At 42.3% G+C, this 24,673-nt stretch overlaps 1 protein-coding gene across 1 annotated transcript in view; it reads left to right on the forward strand.

Moving 5' to 3' along the window:
• Positions 1-699: 699 nt before the first annotated feature.
• NR2C2 (nuclear receptor subfamily 2 group C member 2) overlaps positions 700-24,673 on the forward strand; it is a gene marked incomplete at both ends in the record, with an annotated part of 58,423 nt that continues 34,449 nt past the window's right edge. The window contains 2 exons of the mRNA XM_084248113.1: positions 700-759; positions 23,336-23,446. Coding sequence (XP_084104239.1) covers positions 700-759; positions 23,336-23,446 — 171 coding nt within the window. The remainder of the gene's footprint in view (positions 760-23,335; positions 23,447-24,673) is intronic.

The following is a 24,673-nucleotide window of genomic DNA, read 5'->3' on the forward strand; positions in this document are numbered from 1 at the left end:
AAAAGGTGAGATTCCCATCTCTCTGAGGGGTGAATCAAGTTGTTATAACCCAAGAGACCTTATAATTAAAGTTCCACGTTCATCTTTGTTTATTTTTTTTAAATGTGTGTATACATAGACACTCACACATATATTTGTTTTTTATTTATATATATATATTTTTAAAGATTTATTTATTTATACAAGCACTGGGTACAGTCAGAAGCGCGGGAGGGTGAGAGAATTCACCAGAGCCAGAACGGGGTGCAGAGCAGGCAGAAGGACCGAGGTACACTGCTGAGGGGAGCAGCGGGCGGCAGGAGAGGTCTGCGCGCCATGTGGGACCCTCCTCCGGTGGCCAGGGAGCAGCCAGGGATTGAACCGGCACTGCAGAGGCTGCGGGCAGCTTCGCAACCCAGCGCTCAACCGCTGCGCCACCGGGGAGGCCCCATCTTTGTTTATATTTACAGGGGAAATCTTATTTCCAAATCGAAATGTTTCTTCTCATTAATTTTGGCACCTGTAATTGGAGAAGCTGGTGCACTATAGCCAGATGTGCCTACCCGACTAGCTGTGTCTTCTACAGAAGACAAATCTGCACACAAGACAGTACCAAAGATGAATTTTAATTACTGGTATATTTCAAGTAGCCTGGTTTCTCCCCACCTGATAGAAGTTGCGCATCTTTCCAAACAGGTTCTCTAATGGTCTTGCTTCACCATGGCTACAAATATGGAGGGGCTGGTTCAGCACAGAGTGGGGACCCAGCAGGTGGCTGAGGTGAGTGATGGGTTAACACAACAGCTGGCACTCTTGCTTTTGAAGGGAAAAGGACATCAGTGTGCTTTGTTGTATCCAAACAGTCCCAGTGAAGTCAGTATGTGATGTAAATCTGAAGCAGGATGCTGCTGTGGAAGAAAATAGAAATGCCAAGAACGATTATTCCTAACCCTTTTTTCTCTGAGTAGGGTGGCCTAATTGATTCAGTAAGATGCCTTTAATATATTTCACCTTCAACCAAAACTAATCTGATGCTTATCAAACTTGTATGATTTTAACTCCATGCCTTAGTTTCTTGCACACTTGATACTTTGTCAATAATGTGGCCTAGAAGACCTGTTTCTGTGATTCTGGATCATTCCTAACCATCTACCATGTGCTAGGGGTTTGCTAAGTGCTGAGGGTGAATGAGCTTGGGTCCTTTCTTCCAAATTTCTAGGAGCCTGGTTAGGAGTAATTGTAAAACAGGTGAAAGTTTAACTCCAGGTGAGGAAGGTGATCCCAGAGGTAGAAGTTTATTGACAAGCATTTGTCAGGTTGCTGGGCTTTGTGGCATTCGTTGGAGCGGCATTCTAAGTCAGATATCCAGGGCAGAGGAGTGAAATAGCTTGGTACATTAAGGTGACTTGAAGTGTAAAGAAGAGAAGTAGAGCCAGATCATGAAAAGTATAGTTAATCTGTTTTCCTGAATATTGTTATTTTGATATTCATTCTGTACCAGCCCTGGATGCAAGAATTTTAAATCCCCACAGTTACCTTTTGAGGTTGATGTTACTACGATTCCCATTTCTTATGTGAGGAAACCAAGGCCCAGAGACAAGTAACTGGCCAAGGGCACTCGGTAGCAGAACTGAGATTCTGACCCAGTTCTGTAACTTTTTCCAAAGGTCCTCAAATCTGGCATCATACTGCAACCTGAAGCCATTAGAAGAATTCAGACTTGCATTTTTAAGTGATTCCTATTTCACTCATATATCCAGTACGAAGCTACAGATTTACCAAAGAATGGATGTTTAAAGGACTTTTAAAATTAAGTACACCTAGCCAATTTGTTTATTTACTTTTATATTTTTAATTTTATATATTTTTTATGTCGTTCTTCATTTTTGTACAGTGTATGCTTTCTCATCTCCGTTGTAGTCCGGTGTGAAATACCCACTACCCAGTCACTTGTATACCATCACCATAGTCCCTTGTGCTCTTCCCACCCGTTTTTATCCTGCTCCTTTCTACCCCCTGAAGAATGTCTCTGGTTTATAGTTGCTTGTCGATTTTGATTTTCACTTTATTATTATTATCCCCCCCCATCCCTTATTTGGATCCTCTCTACATTCCTCCAATAAGTGAAACCATCTGGTATTTTTCTTTTTCTTTCTGGCTTATTTCTCTGAGCATGATCCCTTCTAGCTCCATCCATGTTGGTGCAAATGGCATGAGTTTATGCTGGGTAATATTCCATTGTGTACATGTACCACATCTTCTTGATTCAGTCATCTATTTTGGGGCATTTGGATTGTTTCCATAGCTTATCTATTGTAAATAGTGTGGCAATAAACTTAGGGGTACAGGGGCTCCTTTGAATTAATGTTTTTGTGTCCTTTGGGTAAGATACCTAGTAGTGGAATTGCTGGATCATATGAAAGATCCATTTTTAGCAGTTTGAGGAACCTCCACACAGCTTTCCATAGTGGTTGGACCAGTTTACATTCCCACCAGCAGTGCGGGAGAATTCCTTTTTCTCCACATTCTTGTCCCTAGTTTTTTTTGGTATGTGCCATTCTCACTGGTGTAACATGGTATCTCATTGTGGTTTTGATTTGCATTTCCCTGGTTAGGAGTGACATTGAACATTTTTTCATATGTCTGTTGGTCATTGGCATTTCCTCTTTGGAGAAATGTCTTTTTAGCTCTTCTGCCCATTTTGTGACTGGGTTATTTGTTTTTCTCAAGTTTCGTCAGCTCTTTGTAGCTCTTTGTGACCAGTCTCGTATCATTAGTATTGTGGACAAAAATTTTCTCCCAGTCAGTGGGCTGTCTCTTTGTTTTGGTTAATATCTCTTTTGCTGTACAGAAGCTCTTTAATTTGATATAGTCCCAGCTGTTTATCCTTTTGTAGGGGCAGGAATGGACACAGAGCAGGTTTTCTGATCCAGCAGACCCGGTAAAGGAGGAGTCAGTCCTCAATGGCTTTTGCAGGTTTTTTATTTAGATTACCAGGTACACTGCAGGCAGGGGCGCTGGGGGGCCCAGAGGCTGGCAGGCCTCCCGGCCCCCAGCAAGTCTTCACTCTGGGCTCTCTGACCTTCTCTCACATTCTCTATGCTTTTCCTATGGCTCTGCTTCTCTCTCTCGGCTTCTCTGCTTCTGCTGGCATCCCATGACACCGCCCTTAAAAATTCAGTCTTGGGCCTCCCCTGGTAGCGCAGCGGTTGAGCACTGGGCTGCAAGGCTGCCCGCAGACTCTGCAGCGCCGGTTCGTTCCCCGGCCCCCAGCAAGGGTCCCACCAAAAAAGGAAAAAAAAAGTCTCTCAGCCCAGGTGTACCCACTTCAGGTGCCCGCCATCAGGCATGCATTCAGGACCACAGGGTTCCCTCATCTATCCTACTGGCGGGAGAGCAGAAAACCTACACCTTTCCTTCACTATCTTTGCTTTGGGTGATGTGTCTATAAAGATGTTATTGAGGTGTATGTCATGTAGTGTTGCGTCTATTTTTTCTTCTATATATTTTACGGTTTCAGGTCTTACATCTTTAGTTCTTTAATCCAGTTTGAGTTGATTTTTGTGCATAGTATGAGGTAGTAGTCTAGCTTCATTTTTTTGCATGTAGCAGTCCAGTTTTCCCAGCACCATTTATTGAACAAACTGTCATTGATCTATTCACCTAGCCACTTTAAACCAATAAGAATGATGAGCAGGGCCTCCCCGGTGGCGCAGCGGTTGAGCGCTGGGTTGCGAGGCTGCCCGCAGCCTCTGCGGCTCCAGTTCGATCCCCGGCTGCTCCCCGGCCACTAGAGGAGGGTCCCACATGGCGCACAGACCTCTCCTGCTGCCCGCTGCTCCCCTCTGCAGTGTGCTTCGGTCCTTCTGCCTGCTCTGCTCCCCGCTCTGGCTCTGGTGGATTCTCTCGCCCTCCCGCGCTTCTGACTGTACCCAGTGTTTGTATAAATAAATAAATAAATCTTTAAAAAAAAAAGAATGATGAGCAGATTTTTTTCAGCTTTTAGGTCCCTCCCTCATTAACTTTAAGGCAAATAGTATTAGTACAATTAATAATGCCCCTCTCCCAGCAAATAATGATTAGTATTGACAATATAAAAACAGACTTCAAAATTGTTGTAACGTTATATTTTGGGGGATTTTTTTTAAAGATTTATTTATTTATTTATACAAGAACCGGGGTACAGGGCAGATGCGCGGGATGGTGAGAGGATTCACCAGAGACAGAGCAGGGAACAGAACAGGCAGACTGATGAAATACACTGCCGAGGGGAGCAGCGGGCGAGACAGGAGAGGTCTGCCGTGCCATGTGGGACCCTCGCCGGCCTGGATCCAACCATCGCTTTAGAGGCTGCTGACAGCTTCACAGCACTGTGCTCAACTGCCTGGGCCACCAGGGGAGGCCCAATGTTATGTTTTTGAAAGAGCTATCAAAACAGAAAGTATTGGGGTAAAAATGCTTGTTTGTTTTTTTTTTTTTTTACTTTAATTTGTGGTAGGAGTAATTAAATTACTCTGAAAATCTTTTTTTTTAATACATAGGTTATTTTGTATTTAATTCACTTTCTAATTGAGGCTGATTTGGAATCTGTACATCACTGTCCTAAGAAGTGATCATATTCACTAGGGGAAGAGGCTAATAAAGGCTAATGTAAGTTTTGTGTATGCATTCAGACAATCTACTAGCAGAAATTTTTTCCTAGATATCTTGTTCCCTTCCAGTAATGGAATATTAGCTGGTACAACTATTGTTTCCCATGGCAAAAATTCATTTTTACGGCCCTTCCCCAAAACAAGGCATTCTTAATTTGGAATGCTAACGCAGCCTTCTTATTTAAAATATTTCCTAGATTTCTTTGCTGTATTTAAGGGTTAAGTGTATATTCTTTGAAATTTAGAACTTAATGACTTTAAACTGTCTATAAAACTAAATACATAGTACTAGATTGGCAAAATGAGTAAAAGAGGTATCAGTTCAAGCTAAACAGTAATCAGGTGGGATCAAAGTATCTCAATCAAGGGGTAATTAGTAGGTATTTATTCAGTCAGCAAGCAGTGAAGGATCATACCCTTTTCCTGCCAGTTGGCCAGAGAGGACAGACAGGTGAATAATGAGACTGGACATTTGCTCCCCAAAAGCGTATTGTCAGAGGGTCAAGCATGATGTTGGTCTCACAGAGTAGATAGGAGGGGGCAGACAATCTGTAATAGTAAGCAGGCTCTGGAGGGAGCAGACAGATTGGGGTTTAGACCCAAGCCCTACCATTTGCTAGCTGGGTGACTACCTTGTATCTCAGTTTCACGTCTGGAAGTCGTTGAAATAAAAACTATCATTATAACGAGCTTTAGTAGGTGCCATGCTTTTGCTCTGTGAATGAGATACCAGCAGCATTGCCAGTGTTGTAAATGTCAGTCATTGTAAATGATTTTGTCTTGAGTCCCCAGATCAGCCTTTTTCTCTGTAGACCAGATGAATCACAAATAACAAGAAAACCCGCAAAAATTGGATAATACAAAATAACAGCCTGATGTCCTGTAACGTGTTCACTTTTATTCAGTTATTTAGAGAGACTGTATATACTGGAGCTGGATTTACTGGATTTAAGTCCTGACCCTGCCATTTGCAAGCTGTGTGACCTCTCTTTTGGGATTAGTTATGAAGGATTGGTATTAATTCTTCTTTAAATGTCTGTAGGGTAAGGTAAAAAAGTATCAGGCTTTTCTGCCCGCCCACCATTAGGATTGATGATGGATCCCTGCAGTCCTATGTGCATGCCTGATGGCGGGCACCTGGAGTAGGGTGTGGGGATGCGTAAGTGGATACACCTGGGCTAAGACTGGGCTTATAAGGGCGGCTTCATGCGGACGCCAAGAGAGCAGAGAAGCAGAGACCACCAGAGAACAGCGGAGAGCCCAGATAGAGTGAATGCTTGCTGGGGGCAGGGAGGCCTGCCAGCCTCCTGGCCCCCCAGCACCCCTGCCTGCTGTGTACCCAGTAAAATCCCAATAAAAGCCTGAAAAGCCACTGAGGGCTCCAGGATTCCTCCTTCACCCGGCTGCTGGAATCATAGAAAACCTGCACTGTGCCCTTCCTGCCCCTACAATGTCTGGCAGCATTGGGCATTGAAGCCATCTGGGCTTGGGTAGGTAGTTTTTTTTGTTGCCAATTCTGTGTTCAGTTGTTAGAGGTCTATTTTCTGTAAACAGTTTTGATAGTTTATATCTTTTTGAAAGTGTATTAATTTCACCTATGTTATCTAATTTTGACAAATAGGCTCCCAGTATTTCTTGACAGACCTTTTTTTTTTCCTTTAAGGTCAGTAGCAGTTTCTCCTTATTCATTTTCTATTATTTTTCTTGGGTAAGTCTAATTAAAGATTTCTCAATTTGATCTTTTCAGAGAACTACCTTCTTATTTCATGGTTTTTCTATATTGTTTTCACATTCATTACATGATTTCATTAATTTCTACTCAGTCAAAACCACAGTGAGATGCCATTTTGCATCAAGGCTAGAAATTAAAAAGTCTGATAACAAGTGTTGGCAAGTATGTGGAGAAATTGGAAAACCTGTATAACTGGTGGGAATGGAATGTTTTTACTTTGGAAAATGGTCTAGCGGTCCCTCAAAATGTTAACCATAGAGTTACCATGTGACCCAACAGTTCCTCTTCTAGGTATATCTGCCCAAGATAAACAAAAACATATATTCCCAGAAAAACTTGTGTGTGCATGAATGTTTATAGCAGCATTTGTCAAAATAGCCAAAAGCTAGAAACAGCCAAATGTCCATCAGCTGACAAATGGGTAACAAAACGCAGCCTATGTTAGAATATTACTCCATCATAAACGGGAATGAAGTGCTGTACTGACACACGTTAAAACATGAATGAACCTTGAAAACATACTAAGTGAAAAAGCCAGTAGAAAAACACGTATTATTCCACTCATAAGAAATGTCCGTCCAGAATAGGAAAACATACCAGGAAGTAGATGGGTGTGCTTAGGGGTAGATTTGGGGGGTGATAATCTAAAAGAGACGGATGCAGGGCCTCCCCGGTGGTGCAGTGGTTGAGCGCTGGGTTGCGAAGCTGCCCGCAGCCTCTGCAGCGCCGGTTCGATCACCGGCCGCCGGACGAAGAGTCCCACAGGGCGCACAGACCTCTCCTGCCGCCCGCTGCTCCCCTCAGCAGTGTCCCCCATCTGTCTGCCTGTTCTGTTCCCCGCTTTGGCTCTGGTGAATTCTCTCACCCTCCCGCGTTTCTGACTACCCAGTGCTTGTATAAATAAATAAACAAACAAATAAATCTTTAAAAACAAAACAAAACAAAACAAAAAACTGTTAAAAAAAAAAAAGACGGATGCAGTCTAAAAATGGCTGGTAGTGGTTGTATATGTCTGTGGATAGACATATGGAAGAAAATAGTCATTGCTTGGGTTTCAGGTTTCCAGTGTCCTAGAAAGCCCAGCTCATTGTACACTCATTAAATTGTGCACTTTAAATTGTATGATTGATAAATTATATATCAAACTTTAAAAAAAAACAGTATATACAGCTGGATTCCAGTTGGGTAAGGTATTTATATCTAACATCTATAGTTGCAGGATAGGTGTAGTGTGCCAGGTGTTACTAATCTCAATCTCATTTAATACTTCCATTTAACACTACGAGAGAGGAGTAGAATGATTGCTAGGTTTCATACCATATCTGAGTGACTTAAGAACCTTTTAACCACAACACAATAGATTCATTTTTTTTAAATTAATTAATTTATTTATTTTGATTGATTGATTGATTTATACATACATGCATACAAGCACTGGGTACAGTCAGAAGCGTGGGAGGGTGAGAGAATTCACCAGAGCCAGAGCGGGGAGCAGAACAGGCAGAAGGACCGAAGTACACTGCTGAGGGGAGCAGCGGGCGGCAGGAGAGGTCTGCGCGCCATGTGGGACCCTCCTCTGGTGGCCGGGGAGCAGCCGGGGATCGAACCGGCACCGCAGAGGCTGCGGGCAGCCTCGCAACCCAGCGCTCAACCGCTGCGCCACCGGGGAGGCCCGAGATAGATTCATTTTTTTTTAAAAGATTTATTTATTTGTTTGTTTTGTTTGTTTATACATACAAGCACTGGGTACAGTCAGAAGCGCGGGAGGGTGAGAGAATTCACCAGAGCCAGAGCAGGGAGCAGAGCAGGCAGAAGGACCGAAGGACACTGCTGAGGGGCGCAGCGGGCGGCAGGAGAGGTCTGTGCGCCATGTGGGACCCTCCTCCGGTGGCCGGGGAGCAGCCGGGGATCGAACCAGCGCTGCAGAGGTTGTGGGCAGCTTCGCAACCCAGCGCTCAACCGCTGCGCCACCGGGGAAGCCCTAGATTCATTTTTTTTAAGTGTCTTAAATGCTAATGATATTGTTAGTTTTCTGACAATTGTCTTTATAACTTATTTTCAAATTTTCGTTGTAACACTTTTTTTAAGTCAAACTACTCTTATTTAAGCAAATTAAGACTGTTCCTTCCATAGTCACAGCTAAAATTCATTTAACATGGCTAAATCTAGGCATCTGCTAACTATATGTTTTGTGGAATTGTCTGTGAAGCTTGCTAAAGAACAATGTAGATATTTTTTTAAAAAGGGGTAGTTGGCAGTTGAGAAAAGGGATAGTTGCCTAAATGAAGTTAAGGTGCTTTTTCAATTCTAAGATGTCTTGAGTCAGGAGAAATTTAGATGTTAACTTGGAGCATTTAAAATCACTTACTGTGATTGGCAAAAAGAGACTGCTCATATACCAACACTATAAATTGCATGTGTATTTATACATGGGGAGTGAGGCAGCTTTACACATTGGTAAGATTTCACCCTACCTTCCCGTTCCCATCTGGGATTGTCCAAGGACTCTCAGTCATCAGATGCTCTTTGAACAGGAAAGTCTTGTCATCAAATAGCCAAATTCCTTGTAAGGGAATGTTTAATAGAGTAGGGCTCTCCCAGTTTTGAACAAAACTCATTATTGAGAAGGCTACATCCTCAAGTGGAAGAAAATAGTCATTGCTTGGTTTTCGGCTTCCCAGTGTCCTAGAAAGCCCAACTCATTATATTAAATGTGATGAATTCTGCTCTCTTACAGACTGGGCATTTCAGTTTTCATTTTCTTGCCAAAGTAGTACATATGCAGATTTAAAAGTTGGCCGATACTATGTTTGGCTTGAAACAGAAAACAGCAGGCTCGAGAACCACCCCCATCCTTTGCTTATCCAGAATCCTAACTTCAATTTCTTCTGGCATTTAATGCATTTCTAAAAATATCTCTACACTGACGTTTTTTGATTTGATGTTTAACATTTCATCAGTATTAGACATTGTCCCTTTTTTGGGAAGGTTCATTTTTAAATTGTGATAAAACATAAGATGTATATAAAATATAACCATTTTCAAGTATGCAGTTCTCTGATGTTAAGTTTATTCATGTTGTTCTGCAGCCATCACCACCATCCACCTCCAGAACTTCTTCATCTTCCCAAACTGAAAAGTCTGTACCCATAGAACACTACTACCTTCCATCCCCTTCTGCTCTCAGCCCTTAGCATCATTCTTTTTCTCTATTGAACTTTACTGCTCTAGGTACCTCAAAAAAGTAGAATAATACAAATGACTCCTTTTTGTTACAGGCTTAGTTCGAAACTAGTATCTTCAAGGTTCATCCACTAGTATCTTCAAGGTTCATCCGTTACAATTTTCTTCTAAGACTGGAGAATAGTCTGTTGGATATATATACCACTGTATATGTTATATGTTAAAACATGCTGTTGTGTGTGTATGTTCTGTTGGTTCCTCCATCCATGCCCACGTGTTTATTCCACCTCTTGGCTACTGTGAATAATGCTGCTGTGAAGAAGGGTGTACGGATACCTCTTCAAATACCTGCTTTCAATTATTTTGGATATATGCCAAAAAATGGAATTGCTGGATACCATGGTAATTCTACACTTAATTTTTTGAGGAACCACCATACTTTTTCTTACAGCTGCTGCACCATTTCACACTCCTGCCAGCAGTGCCCCAGGGTTCCCATTTTTTTACACTCACACCAACACTGGTTGTTTTTTCTGTTTGTTTTTAAGAGCCATCCTAATGGGTGATATCTTGTACTTTTAATTTGCATTTCCCTAATGATTAGTGATGCTGAATGCCTTTCAGTAGCTGATTGACCATTTGTGTATATTTGGAAATATGTCTCTTAAAGTTATTGGCCCAGTTTTTAATTGGGTTGTTTTGTTGTTTATTGTTTTGTTGTTTATTTGTAGTTCTTCATATATAATGGTTATTAAATCCTCGTAAGAGATGTGATTTGCAAATATTTTGTCCCATTCTGTGGGTTACTTTTTCACTCTCTTGAGTGCCCTTTGATAGAAAGAGTATTTTAGTTTTGATGAAATCGAATTTATTTTTCCCTTTGCTGGCTATGCCTCAAAACCATTGCCAAATCCGGTGTCGTGCTTTCCCCCTATATCTCCTTCTAAGAGTTTTATGGTTTTCGCTTTTGTTCTACAGTCCCATTAATCTTTTGCATGTGGACAGTTTCCGTTTTCCTAGCACCATTTGTTGAAAAGTCTATCTTTTCCATAGAGTAGTCTTGGTACTCTTTTTGAAAATCATTTGACATATACACAAAGAATTTATTTCTGGGCTACTATGCCTTTTTTTTTTTTTTAATTATGAAAACCATATATAGCATAACATTTACCATCCAAACCATCTAAGTATGTTCACATTGTTGTACATTGTATCTTCACAACTTTTTCATCTTGTGAAACTGAAGCTCTGTATTTATTAAATAACAATTCCCCATTTTCCATTGTCTCCCAACCACCACACACCCCGTTCCCTGGCAACCTCCACTTTTTCTGTGGATTTGACTACATTTTTTAAATATATAGATAGAATCATACAGAACTTATATTTTTGTGACTGGTTTATTTCATTTAGTGTAATATCTAAGCGCTCTCTCTATTCAGTTCCTGTGGTCTATTTCTCTATTTCTATACCAGAACCACACTGCTTTGATTAATACAGTTTTGAAGTAAGTTTTGAAATCAAGAAGTATGGGACATCTAACTTCCTTCTTGTTTTGAAGATTGAGATTTCATATGAGGCTTAAGATGGATTTTCTCTTTCTGCCAGAAGCATCGTTAGGATTTTTTTTGGTAAAAGATTACATCTAATTTCTAGGTGCTTTGGGTAGTATTAACATTTTAAAATACTAATCTTCCAATCCATGAGCACAGGATGGCTTTCCATTTATTATTAAATTTTGTAGTTTCAGTCTTCAAGTCTTTCACTTCCTTAATTATCTTATGCTTGGTGATGACATTATAAATGGAATTGTTTGAACAGTTGCTTATTATGTGGAATATTCAAGGTTTTATACATGGAAGGTCATGTCATCTGCAAATAAAGGTCATTTTACTACTACTTTTCCAATTTGGATTCCTTATATTTTGTGTCTTGCCTAATTGCTCTGGCTAGAAGTTCTATTATAGTGTTCAGCACAGGTGATGAAAACAGGCATCTGTGTCTTCTGATCTAAGAGGAAAATTTTTCAGTCATTACAAGTGTGATGTAAGCTAGGGGATTTTCATACATGGCTTTTATTATTGTTGATATAGTTTTCTTCTGTTCCTAGTTTGTTGAATGTTACATCGTGAACGGGTATTGAATTTTATCAAATGCTTGTTTTCTCTGTCAATTGAGGTGATCATGCGGGTTTCCTTCTTTATTCTGTCAGTGTGTCATATTGACCAGTTTTTACATGTTCAAACTAGCCTTCCATTCCAAGAATAAATCCCACTTGGACATGGTGTATAATCCTTGTAATGTGCTATTGAATTCAGTTTGCTAGTTTTTTTGCTCAAGATCTTTACATCGCTCTTTGTCAGGATTATTGATGTATAGTTTTCTTTTTCCTCTAGGGTCTTTGTCTGACTTTGGTATCAGCAATGTTGGGCTCATGGAAAGAGTTTGGGCATGTTCCCTCCTCAATTATTTGGAAGTGTTTGAGGACTGATGTGAATTCTTTAAATATTTGGTAGAATTGACCAGTGAAGCCATCAGGCTCAGGGTTTTGTTTGGGGCAGTTGTTGGGGGTGTAGTGACTAATTCAGTGTTCCTGCTAGTTAGAGACTTTTCATATTTTCTGTTCATGATTTAGTTGTGTAGTTCCAGAAATTTGTCTGTTTCATCTCTCCTGCTTCCTCAAAGGTTGGGCCCTCGTTTTAATTTCTCCATTTTCTGCAGGTCATTTTTTTTTTTTTTTCCTTTTTCTTGGATAACCACTTCAGCGTACTTCTTTTGCTCTCTTTTTCCCTTTTATTTGGCTTTTTTTTTTTTTTTGCCTGAAAATTTATCCTTTCCTGCCACCTTATTTGACACTGTTTACACTTTTGTAAGAGTCGGTTTAGCAGACAACTGTGCTGATTTCTTGGTCTGTTTGGCGCCTTTGGAGGAGCTGACTTTCCTTTGGGTATGGTAGCAACTGACTGGCATTTGCCACTGGGGGTATGGGGGCAGTGCCCCCAGCCTTCCTGAGGCTAGGCCTCCCAGCATGGTACTCCTTCTGCTGACTCACTGGAGGGGTGGAGAACCTAGGGCAATTTTAACTTTTCTGAGCTGCCACTGGTTTACATTATCGTTTGTGTTGAGGAGGTCTAGGGTCTCCTGTCCAGGTGTTACCACATCATAGCCACCGCTGTAATCCAGTCTGCTCCCTCTCCACTTTGTTCTCCGGTTTGACATTATCTGGTCCTTGCTTTTGCTTCTCTATATTCCACATAATACCATCTGGTGTTTATTGTTCTCCCTCTGATTTACTTCACATCATTCTCTCCATTTCCATCCATGTCATCACACATGGCATGAGTTCATCTTTAATAGCTGAGTAGTGTTCAGTGGTGTATAGATGCCACATCTTCCTGATCCTGTCTTTGGGTGCTTAGGTTGTTTTCATGACTTGGTTATTGTGAATAGTGCTGCCATGAACATAGGAGTGCATAGTTCCCTTTGCATTAGTGTTTTTGTATTCTTCAGTTGATGCCTAGGGAACAGAACTGCTTGATCTTATGGTAAATCCATTTTTAATCTTTTTGAGAAACTCCATACTGTTTCCCATAGGGGCTGGATCAGGCTGCATTTCCACCGCAGTGTAAGAGGGTTTCTTTTTCTCTACACACCTTGCCAACACTTGTTTTTAGTCTTTAGGAGATGGGCCTTTCCTACAGGTGCTTACTGTGGTTTTGATTTGCATTTCCCTGAGGATGAGTGATGATGAGAATTGTGTCATGTTCCTGTTGGCCATCCGTAGGTCTTCTTTGGAGAAGCAGTTAGATCTTCTGGGACAGCTTTTTTCTTGTCTTAGAGAGGCAGTAAGTAGCTCAGTCTCTGTGAAACTGTTAATTGTAATTTTATTGCTCTTTTTTTTTCTCCTTTTTTTCTTACATAGTTGCTGTTTTATCCAAGTTCCATTTTGTTTCTTTAAGAAAGATTCCTTTCTTTCATGGAAGATTCCTTCAAATGGCTAGTGATCCTTACTGCTGATTCATTTAAGAATGAAGCTCTAAAACCAAAAACAAAAGCAGACACAAGTTTTTTGTACCTGAGTAAGGCTTGTCAACTAGCTTGTTTTGATTTTACTAGGGGTGATTAGATAGGCACCCATCCATTTCACTGGATGGTGCCTCAGTTGTCACCATTTCCAGGTTTCCTTTCTGGGGCAGTTTTGTATATTCCAGGCAAGAAGTCTTGCATTTCTGGAATGTATGCCTTGTTGCAGCCTGTTGCTGTTTATTTCAGTTCCAGCACAAGAGGGCAGGGTAGGAGGCTCACCTGTGAATACTTTCCCTGATTGAAAACCTATGACGCTCCCTTCACTGTGGGGATGCGTTTGGTGGCTCTGGGTGTGGGGCCTCTGGTTCACATCACCCACAGACTGCACTTTCTTCTGCAATAGCGTGAGATGGTGATGGGATGAATTGCCTGAGTGTAACACAGAAGTTTAAGCTGTTTCTCAACACAGCTTTCTGTGGAGCTTAGGGTTCTATTAGTGAGCCTTTCTAGGGTTTGGGGGTGGAAATGAATGTGCTTCTTTTTAGTATCCCTCTCTGTAGTCATTTGGAGCTCCGCTTTGTTTGGCTGCTGAGTCCATTTCCATGCCACTGTGGGCTCTCCGTCTCCCAGCAGTGCGTTGCTGCTTGTGGTCCACTCTCATCTCCTTTCTGTCCTTGTACGTTGTTTTCATTCGTACATTTCTTAATCTTTTGTTCATACTTAAGTGTGATTTGGTAAAGGAATAGAGAGAATAAATGCGTGTGAGTCTTGGCTGTAGTAGAAGTCGGGGGAAGTACTACTAGTAAAACAAATTGAAATCACCCTTTGATGGATTTCAAGGTGCTCCAGAAATGCCTCCTTCATTCACCCACTCAACACGTGTTTAAGGATTACCTACTATGTGCTGCGTACTGTTCTGATTTTTAAGATAATGGCTGCTCACATGTAGCTTCTCTTTTATTGGAAAGCAGACAGTAAGCATTAAACAAAAATAAACTGTCGCGAGAGCAGTAGCTGCTGTAAAGGGAAGTGAGGAGTTAGAAAGTGACAGGTGTTACTATCTGAACAACTCCGGGAAGACTTAGAAGGTGGCATTACGTAGAGTCCTGAATGAAGTCAGGCGTGAGAAGATGAGGGTGGTATTAGGACAACTCTACGTCTCCAGCGTGTAAGCGGAAGGGCTGCTTTAGCCGGCATAGCTGAAGTGAGGCGGTGCGTAGCAGCAGGAGTGTATTCTGAGAAATGAGTTGTCTGGTGAGTTCATCCTTGTGTGAACATTAGAGAATGTAACTGCCGATACAGATGATGCTGCCAGCCACACGTCTGGGCGCTAGAGAATAGCCTCCTGGGACCACTGTTGGACATGCGGTCCCTTGTTGGTGGAACCATTATTAAGTCACTTAGGACTATAGGGGGATTGCCTGGTCTTAGGGGACGTTCATGTTCCGCTTTGATAGGTAACACCACACCGCTCCCGAAATAGGTATCCTTGTCCCTTCCCGCCGGCGCGGATGGACGCGAGTCACTGAGGTTCTCTCTCTTTCTTAACACGCTGGCGCTAACTTTTTAGTGTTTTGCAAATCAGGTGGGTGTGAAATTGTTGCTCAATGTGGTTTTAACTTACATTTCCTCATCTATTGATGACATTGAAAATACTTTTTATGTTTTTATGGACCTCCTTATTTACGAAATTCTGTTCTTAAACCTATTTTTTGTTTTGGTTTGTCTTTTTCTCATTAATTCGTAAGCGTTCTTCGTATATTCATGCTGTTAATCCTTTGCTGGCTGCATGCTTTGTGAAAATACCCTCTTTTATGAGAATAACTATAAGAAAGAAAATATCAAAATCGACAACTATGAACCAGAGACACTCTATGACGGGTGGGGGGCGGGGAAAGGAGGGCTTGGGGTCAAAATATGGGGGTCGCAATTGTATGGGGAATATAAAAAATAAAATTTAAATAAAAAAAATCCTGTTTTATGGCTTATCCTTTAAATAACTCTAAGATATTTATCAGTATTTTCCTCTTTGGTTTGCATGGTCTATATCTTGCTTAAATTCATCCCTGCTCCATGGTCAGCATTCTTAACTTGTCTACTAAATGTGAGTGTTGCCTTTTAGATTTAGGTTTTTGGGCATCCTGAAATTTGATGTTGAAGTGTTGTGTAAGATTTTATAAAAGGGTAGTTTTTTCCTCACTTTATTCTTCATCTTCAAAAATATTGTGACTCTCCTTGGTCCTTGATTTTCAATGTTATTTTTAATAGTTTTTATTGAATTAATAGGGGTGATATTATTGTTTGCATTATCGAAGTGTAGGCTCCCCCACTACAGGCATTGTTGCGTGGCGCACCCACCACCAGAGAACCCCCAGGCCCTGTGTTGCCTCCCTTCTGTGTTCTCCCCCACCGCTTCTCTTCTCCCTGCCTCTCTGGGTGCCCCCATTTCACAGTCAAGTTTCAAGCCTTGGTTTTTTGGGTTTTGTTTTAATCAATAATTTGGTTTTATCTTACCCTTATTTCCCCGCTGTGTTGCACGTGTAACTGACACCATCGCTCTCCTTCTCTCTCTCTCTCTCCTCGTCTGGTAGATTTCCCACCAGTATTATCCTTTCTCCTCCATCCATGTTGCTGCAGATAAGAGTATCATTTTTGATAGTTGAGTAGTATTCCATTGTGTATGTATACTGTATCTTAATTCGGGGCATTTAGGCTGTTTGCATACCCTGGCTATGGTAAACAGTGAACATGGGAGTACAAGTTTCCTTTCTGATTACTGTGGTTTTTTACCTAGGAGTGGAATTACTGGGTCACATGGCAGATCCATTTGCAGTCCTTTGAGAAACCTCCATACTGTTCTTCATAGGGGTCGGACCAGTTTACATTCCCACCGACAAAAAGGGTTCCTTTTTCTACACATCCTACACATCCTCGCCAGCATTCATTGCTTCTGGTCTTTTTGATATGGGCCGTTCTCCTGAGGGTGAGATGGTTATCTCCTTGTGGTTTTGACTTGCATTTCTCTGGCAATAGATGCTGATGAACATTTTTTCATGTGCCTCTTGGCTCTTTATATGTCTTCTTTGGCATCGTGCCTATTTAGCTCTTTGCCCCATTTTTTTTTTTTTTATTTGGGTTGTTTTTTTTTTTTTTTTTTATAGAAGCATGTTTTATTTATTTATTTGTTTGTTTTTTGTTTATACATGCACTGGGTACAGTCAGAAGCGCGGGAGGGTGAGAGAATTCATCAGAGCCAGGGCGGGGAGCAGAGCAGCAGAAGGACCCAAGTGCACTTCTGAGGGGAGCAGCAGGCGGCAGGAGAGGTCTGCGCGCCATGTGGGACCCTCCTCCGGTGGCCAGGGAGCAGCTGGGGATCGAACCAGCGCCGCAGAGGCGCGGGCAGCTTCGCAACCCAGCGCTCCACCACTGAGCCACCGGGGAGGCCCGGGTTGTTTTCTTTTTGTAAAGGCCTGGGAGTTCTTTGTAAATCTCTTTATCTTGTCCCCTTGTATGTACAGTGACTAATGATTCTGAGCATTTTTACATATGCTTATTTGCCACTCCTGTCATCTTTATGTTCAAATCTTTTTATTTTTATTGAGTTGCTTGCTTTCTTATTATGGATAATTCTTTTTGTATTTATAAATTCTAAATACATGTGCTTCAGATAAGTGGTCTCCAGAAACTTTCTCCTAATCTATGGCTTAGCTTAGTCTTTTAGCAGTTTCTCTTAAAGAGCAGATATTTTTATCTTGATGTCTGATTTGTTAATTTTTTTTTTCTTTTTTACTTTTCAACTTTTTGTTTCTCATTTTCTTAATCTGATGAGTCGTGCTTTTGATGTATCTAAAAGTGTTTATCAAACCCAAGGTCACAAAGATAAATCTCATCTTCTAGAAAATTTAGCTCTAGATTTTGGAAGGGACCTAGTGGCAAATAACAACAAAAGCCAACTATTCTTGATTTAAACAGAGGTGGAATTCTTAAAAAGACACTGAGCTAATAAAATAAATGTGTGAGTGGGTGGATGGATGAATGATTTGACAGAGTCTGCAGGAGGGTTGGAAAAGTGTCTTTGCAAATAGGAACTGCAGCCAGCACTTAGTGAAGAGCCAGTCTAGTGAAGCTGTGGCTCAACACACACACAACACCCCTCCCTTCTCCTCCCCTCCCCTCCGGCAAGGCCAGATTGAGGCTCCTGCTGCCAGTGCAAAATCTCAGATTTTGGTAGAACGTAGGCTCTGCCTCTTACACACCACTAAGGGAGGAATTTTCTATGTTTGAAAATAGAACCATAAAATGCCATTTTTCTATTTTTAGGTTAATTTGTGTAAGGTAGATTCCCAGAAATAGAATTACCACGTTAGAGGGCATGAGCAAATTTTTACCGTGAGAGGAGCAGACCTGTTGATCTCCACAAGTGAACTCTGCTACCTGTGTTAATCTTTCCCTTGATACATCATTTATTGACTGTACCTAGTGAATTCTGCGTTGTGCTTCTCCCTCTCTCTCCCCCTCTCTCTCTCTCCCTCCCACCCCCTTTCATTCCTTCCTGCCTTCCTGTCTTCCGTCCTTTCTTGGCCAACCTGGATCACGTAGGTAGCTGTCTGTGGAAGTAGTACAACAGGTACTGTCTCCAGGTTAAACCGGAGACTGCTGCTTGCCTTTGTGCAGATGTTCTCATCTGGCTGCCAGAGGGGGTGAGAGCGCATCCCGCTGTCTCTAGCTCACTGTGGCCTTTGGGAACTCCCTCTGTAGGCTTGGAGGAGAAGGGAAGTTTAGACTTGAAGCGGTTCTGTGGCCCATTGTCACCCTCTCATCTGCACTGACTGTATATGTTCATCTTGACACACACACCCCCCCCCCCGAAGGAGGGGAGGCTTTAGAGCCCAGAACTGTGACCTATATTCACATGCCTGGCACCCACTGGGAAGGTATAGTAAAGTATTGTTAAATGAGCCCAGTGATCTTGCCCTTATGGGGGGGTTTGTATATAAAGCAGACTGTTATACTGTTGCCTTCCTATTGAATGAACTTGCAAAAACACTATGTATCTTTTAAAATGTTGCCTTAAATGTACTGTGAAATTGAAGATGGTGCTTGCAAAATAGTATTTTCTGAGTTCTACAAATCTTTACACGCCTCTGGCTTTAAAACTCTGAGTTGGTTGGACTCCGTGGTAACATTTTCATGCACTCTGAGTTCTAAAAGGTGGTCTTTAAGGGGGAAAAGGGTGTATTTAGCAGTGGCAATAATCTAGGTGAAGGTAGAACCCGCTGTGTCTCTAGTGAAACCTCCCACCCTCCTGCACATCTCGCCTGTACCCGGGTTCTTGTGTGCATGAATAAATCTTTTTTTTTTTCCAAAAAAGTATATCTTCCCTTGAAGCAAATTAGTCATATTATTAGACAAACAGCTTCAGCATCTGGCAAAACAGCAGGAACATGTCAATTTTGCTTCCTAGTTAGGGGGAGTGATCATGTACTTGACCTTCAGCAGAGCAGGGTCATAGCGCGTCTCTTAACAGCTCTGTCTGGTTTTGGAGAATGGTATCTCCCCTGGCTGTTTCAAAGCAAAGGTCTGTGAGTTCCACCAAACAACCTCTGGCTGTTTATATTGGACTTTCTAGCCAGGGAAGTTCTGAGGAAAACAGAAGTAAAGCTGCGTGGAGGATTAGCGTGTAAGTGTGAGTGTCCTGAACACCAAGCCTGCAGTGTTGAAGCTTGTTCTCAGTCTGTGCTGGGGAGGAAGCTTCCTTGTAATGCAGGGTGTTTCCTAGGTACTTGTTTTTGGAGAAGTTGGTTGAAAAAAGCAGTGGTTAGATGCCTGTTTTGTATTTGAAGAAACTCAATTTAGTGTCTGTTCTATGCTTAGCAGTTAGCAAAATAGTTTTTCATAGAAACATGTATTTGAATATGTTTAGTAAATTCAGGTGGGCACATGCTGTTGTTTTCAGCAGGTTAATCTACATACAGTTTATGAACCATGTTTCTCTTAAATACGCCATTATTTTGCATAAACATGGGTGGTGGCAGATTTTTGGATCTTTGTTTTTGTGCCAAGAAACTCAGAGCTATAGCTTGTTTTTCATTAACATTTTATTAACATTGTCAATAGGAATATTCAAAAACTGGTTCATGAATCCTAATATAAATGAGGCTGATTTTTCATGGTTTATTATGACAGTTTTATTTCTCCATTGACTGTAGCATAAAGAAGAGCTGGACTTGCAGGTCACAGAGAAGTGTCCTCTGGGATGTGATAGGGCCAGTGTGTGCTTCTCATCTGTCGAAGAGAAGCGCTGTGAAGACTGGCAGCTTCCTTTGCATTATGGGCTGTGACGGGAGTTGCAGCAAGGAAGAGGCTAACTTTTTGCCCACTGACCCTTCACTAGCTTATCATTTAATGGTGCTTTGAAATAAAGGGAGGATGTGGTCAATTTCAGTTCAGGCTGGAGGGGTTGCCTGGCTGAGACACTTCACCCCACTTAGGCATTTGCATTGTTCATTGTTGCACTGGGAATGTGAAGGGGAAAGTCCCTCCTTGAGGTTTGTAACGTGTAAGATCCGTGATTTTTTTTTTTTTTTTAACGCAGTGTGAACTCTGTTGCCCTATTAATAACTCATGGGACTGTTGCTGCCAAACCCAGATTACAGTAGGTTTAGAGAGTCTTTAATTCGTTAGCCCAGTGCTGTGGGCATTCTCTTCAACCTAGATGTTTGTCGTTTAGTAGTAAACCACAGAAATTTTTCCTAAGATTATTTCATAAGCAAATGTTGCCACAATGTCAGGTGATGATGGACTATAGAAAGTTCTCACTCCAGGAGGAAAATGCATATATGAACTTTCCCTCAGCCTCAAACCCACAAGTGTCGGTGGAAGCCAGTACTCCTGGGTTTATAGACTAACCTTCCCAGGCAGTTGTTACGTGGTACCTGCAAAATGTCTCATTTACAGGCAGGCACAGGAGTGGAGTAGAACAAAAAAGGATCCTCACAGAATGAGGGCTATGGAACATCTTGACTTCTTATTCATTACTGATGTTAGTGTTATTTATTCATTAACCAGTCATTGGGGATCTGGTCTTGTTCCCTCCAGCCCTCCAAGGTATATCTAAAAGCAGCAGTTCCAGTGAGTGCTGGGTGGAGAGGGAGGCCCAGAGCAGGCCTTATATACCTACCCTGGGGGTGGGGAGAGGTGGCCAGAGTCACAAGGCTTTCATTAAACTCCTGTGACAGTAAACGTGTGTTGGGTGCATGGTTAGCTTTAGAAGGGATGTGAGATAGGGCAGCCGATTTTACTGACTCGTGTGAGGCAGAGACCATGTCCTGGAAGACCATGTCCAAATATTCACACCCTGCTTGCTCGTGGTTGAATCCAGTCCTTTGGACAGCAGTTTCTTGAGCAAGTGCTCTGGCCAGGGTAAAGCAAAGTCCTGATGTGGCCACGTGTTTATCCTGCATGTGAATTAAAGGAGCCTGTTCTTTGCAACTTGAGCAGGTGAGGGGTAGAAAGAAGGCTGAAGCAGAGGGCGACTGGCCTCAGGCTCTGAGAGGGTGGCCAGGAAAGGATGGAAAGGAAACGTTCATCAAAAAAATATCCAGTACTTTTATATCCTGTTACTAAATTGACCTTTTATTACTGTACTAATGGATTCCCATAAAACACTTGGCAGGGGAAGGTGGGCAGGGGGAGTGAGTAAATTTCCTGCCTTGGTGTCTGTTCATGGTAGTGGACTCCAAGCGTACACAGATACAAGATTTCTGAGAACTTCCGTCATGATCTCACTTTGCCTTCAAGCCAGACGTCTCTGAGCCGCCCTGACACCACTCAGACGCCCTCGCTCCTCCTGCAGCAGTAGCAGATCCCAAATATTTTCCCGTTCATCTGTCACTTCCCCTAGTAAACATCCTTACCGCAAGGCTGTTCACCCATACCATCAGGGCGCCCACTGCAAGCATGACCCGTGTCACCTTTCCGGCAATGAGGCAGGAACTTTGGGGTTCTTACATGGGAAGAATCAAAAGTTGCAAGTGTGTTCCCTAGCAGGTGAGGGACGTAGACTCCGGGGAGTGTATAACTCAGGCAAGGCTGCAAAAGGAGCAAATCCGCAAATCCGCAGCCCCAGGCTTCTTCCTCTCTGGCCACCCCTCCCACTCCTCACCCCCTCCCCCTGCTACTTAAGACTGGCCGCTGCTGCTTGCTTGAGCACCCAGAGCACAGCTCCAGGGGGCTCAGGGGATTCAGTGAATCTGAGGCCCTGCAAAATATTTGTCAGTGCTCCTTTTAAGTATTTTAAATACAAATCACAATTCGTAAGTGTTTAACGAGGAATTATCACAGAGAAAACATTCCCCTGTAGCCAGCACCCAGGTGAAGCTGAAACTCTTTCCTTGGGCCCCTCCTAGTCACTGCCCTTTCTTCCTCCGGCCTGACTCCTGGAGCACCGTGGACGGAAGGACTTACTCGTTCACTCATTTTTTTTTAAAAATTTTTAAGCATTTTACTAAAATACAGTCCACCTGCCATACAGTATGCCTACTCAATGTGTACAGTTCTTTGGCTTTTATTATATATTCCCAAGGCCATGCAGCCATCACCATTATCTAGTTCCAGAACATTTTTCATCCCCCCCCCCCCCCCCCCCGCAAAGAAATCCTACATCCCAGCGCCATCACCCCTCCCACCGCCGCCCCTCCCACCACTTCCCTGTCCTTCTCAGTCATGGGCACCGCTCATTCACTTTCTGTCTTTATAGACTTGCCTCTTCTGGAAGTTTCATATGAATGGAATCATGTGGCCTTTTGCATGTGACTTCTTCAACATAAATGTTCTCACGGCTCATTCATGAAAGTATTTCATTCATACACGTTTTGTGACAAAAAGTCCTATGTAGCCACTTCAGGTGTCCACTCGGAACCTTGAATCTTGCCTTTGTTGAGTATTGACAACTCTAGATCCTTGTTTTCCTTGCTTCTTGCAGCCCCATCCCATCGGCTTGGGAGGTTGTCAGAACGCTAGCAAACTTAATCAGTCCTTGTCAGCATGTTGCTGGTTCTGCTTGCCATCTTCTACGGTGTTGTGTAGGCCTTTCTTCTGGATGCTGTCATCTTAAAGGAATGTTTTACCCCTGACTTTGGAGATAGTGTGGGGGGGAGTCAAAGATCATCTCTAAAAAGTTACTTTGAAACAAGCTTTTGATTTTATTGAAATTGTATCGCTCACTCTGAAAATTCCTTTCATATTCCCTTTCCTATTCCTTTCATACTCCCTTTTCAATATGAGCAACAGCTATTTTAAGATTGTATTTCCGGGGCCTCCCTGGTGGTGCAGGGGTTAAAGTCTCAGTGTTTTCAAGCTATCCGCAACCACTGTGGCATGAGTTTCTTCCCTGGCCAGGGAGCTACCCACATGGCACAGCAGACCTCTCCTGACTCGCCCGCTGCTTCCCTCAGCAGTGTAGTCAGTCTGCCTGTTCAGCTCCCCACTCTGTCTCTGGTGAATCCTTTCAACCCTGCACCTCTGCCTACACCCCAATTCTTGTGTGCATAAATAAATAAAAGTAAATCTTTTTTTTAAAAAAAAGATTAATTTCCTTGGGCTCACCCAGTGGCAGTATCTCATTCTTTCCTTTGTCGTCCTGGTTCTCCACTCCAGAACTCTAGAAGTTTTACTACCCAGTGAAAGCAAGAGATACAGTCCTCAGGCCTCTACTGGCCGTCTCTGCATCCCCTGTTGATTCTGGCTCATTTCTCACCCACAGGTACCACGTACACAGACCTCTCGGCCGGAATCTCCAGGGATGACCAGCCCCTCCCCGCGCATCCAGATAATCTCCACCGACTCTGCGGTAGCCTCACCTCAGCGAATTCAGGTACCTTCCTACTCCGGTCCCACCTGGTTCCAGACCGTTGCCCAAAGGCATCCCTGCTTTCCCTGAATCTTCTCCTAAAACAAACCTGCCTAGAGGTTTCCACTAGAGAGTTGTGCCTCTTGGGCTTGAAGTCCAACATACACGTATGTTTTCTTTGAAAAATAAAAGAAGAAAAAGTTTACATTTATTAAGCTAATTAAGGCAAAAGTCTAAATTATCGTTCCAAACTACTAAGTTGACATACAATTTTTTTTACTTATGTCCTTCCTGATTGAGAGGCAGTATGTCCAAGTAGTTAAGAGCATAGGCCCACTTGACGTCAAATCCAGGACCCTGCTTAATTGCACTTTTGACCTTGGAAAGTCTACTTTGCAGTACCTCGGTTTTGTTTTTTTTTTAATTTTGACAATGTTCGTATTATTTATCACATAAGGTTTTGTGAGGCTCAGTAGGATATCGCTTTTAAAGTGCTTAGAACAGTGCCTAGCCGATAGTAGTGTTCAGTATGTACTAATCATAGTAACTATTGTTGCTAGTGTTGTTGCCTGGAACTCAATCGCTATTCATTTTTGGGAAGTTACTCTTCCCCAGGGCCTTCCCTGAACTTGCCTTTGGCCCACTAAACAAAGAGAAAGGTTTGTGTATCAGACTGCTGGTCAGCAACAAGCTAACTCAAAAGGCCACGCCCAAACCAGCAGAGGCACAGCAGATACAGCGTTAGTCACGTGAGCGTGAGGGAATACCGGGTGGGTAGGTATTAGAGTAGGTGAGAGGATTGCTCTCATTTATAGTTTATTTCAAATTCAGAATATAAGTATGACACAGTGTTTGCCCACTCTCAAAAGTGATTTTATGTAATATCTATTATAAACTAAGCATAGAAATATTCTAATAAGTAAATGAAATAGGTTGTTAAAAAATTTTATTCCCTTTATGTCTATATTGTGTAATATTTTGCCAGAAACACTAAAGTTCATTTACTTGTCATTATATAAACATCACACCACCTAGGAAACATTATCTGAGAGTTGGAAATTCAGAAGCAACAGGTCCAATGTTAATGAGGTTTCACTGTTCCTCAGAATTAGTAACTGAATATAACTTAATTTTTTTCTCTTTGTTCTTATTTGCTGATTATCACTTGAAAGTGGGTCTGTTGGGGCCTCCCCAGTGGCGCAGCGGTTGAGCGCTGGGTTGCAAAGCTGCCCGCGGCCTCTGCAGCGCCGT

The sequence above is a fragment of the Talpa europaea genome, assembly GCF_964194135.1.
Source record: "Talpa europaea genome assembly, chromosome: 11".
Taxonomy (NCBI): Eukaryota; Metazoa; Chordata; class Mammalia; order Eulipotyphla; family Talpidae; genus Talpa; species Talpa europaea.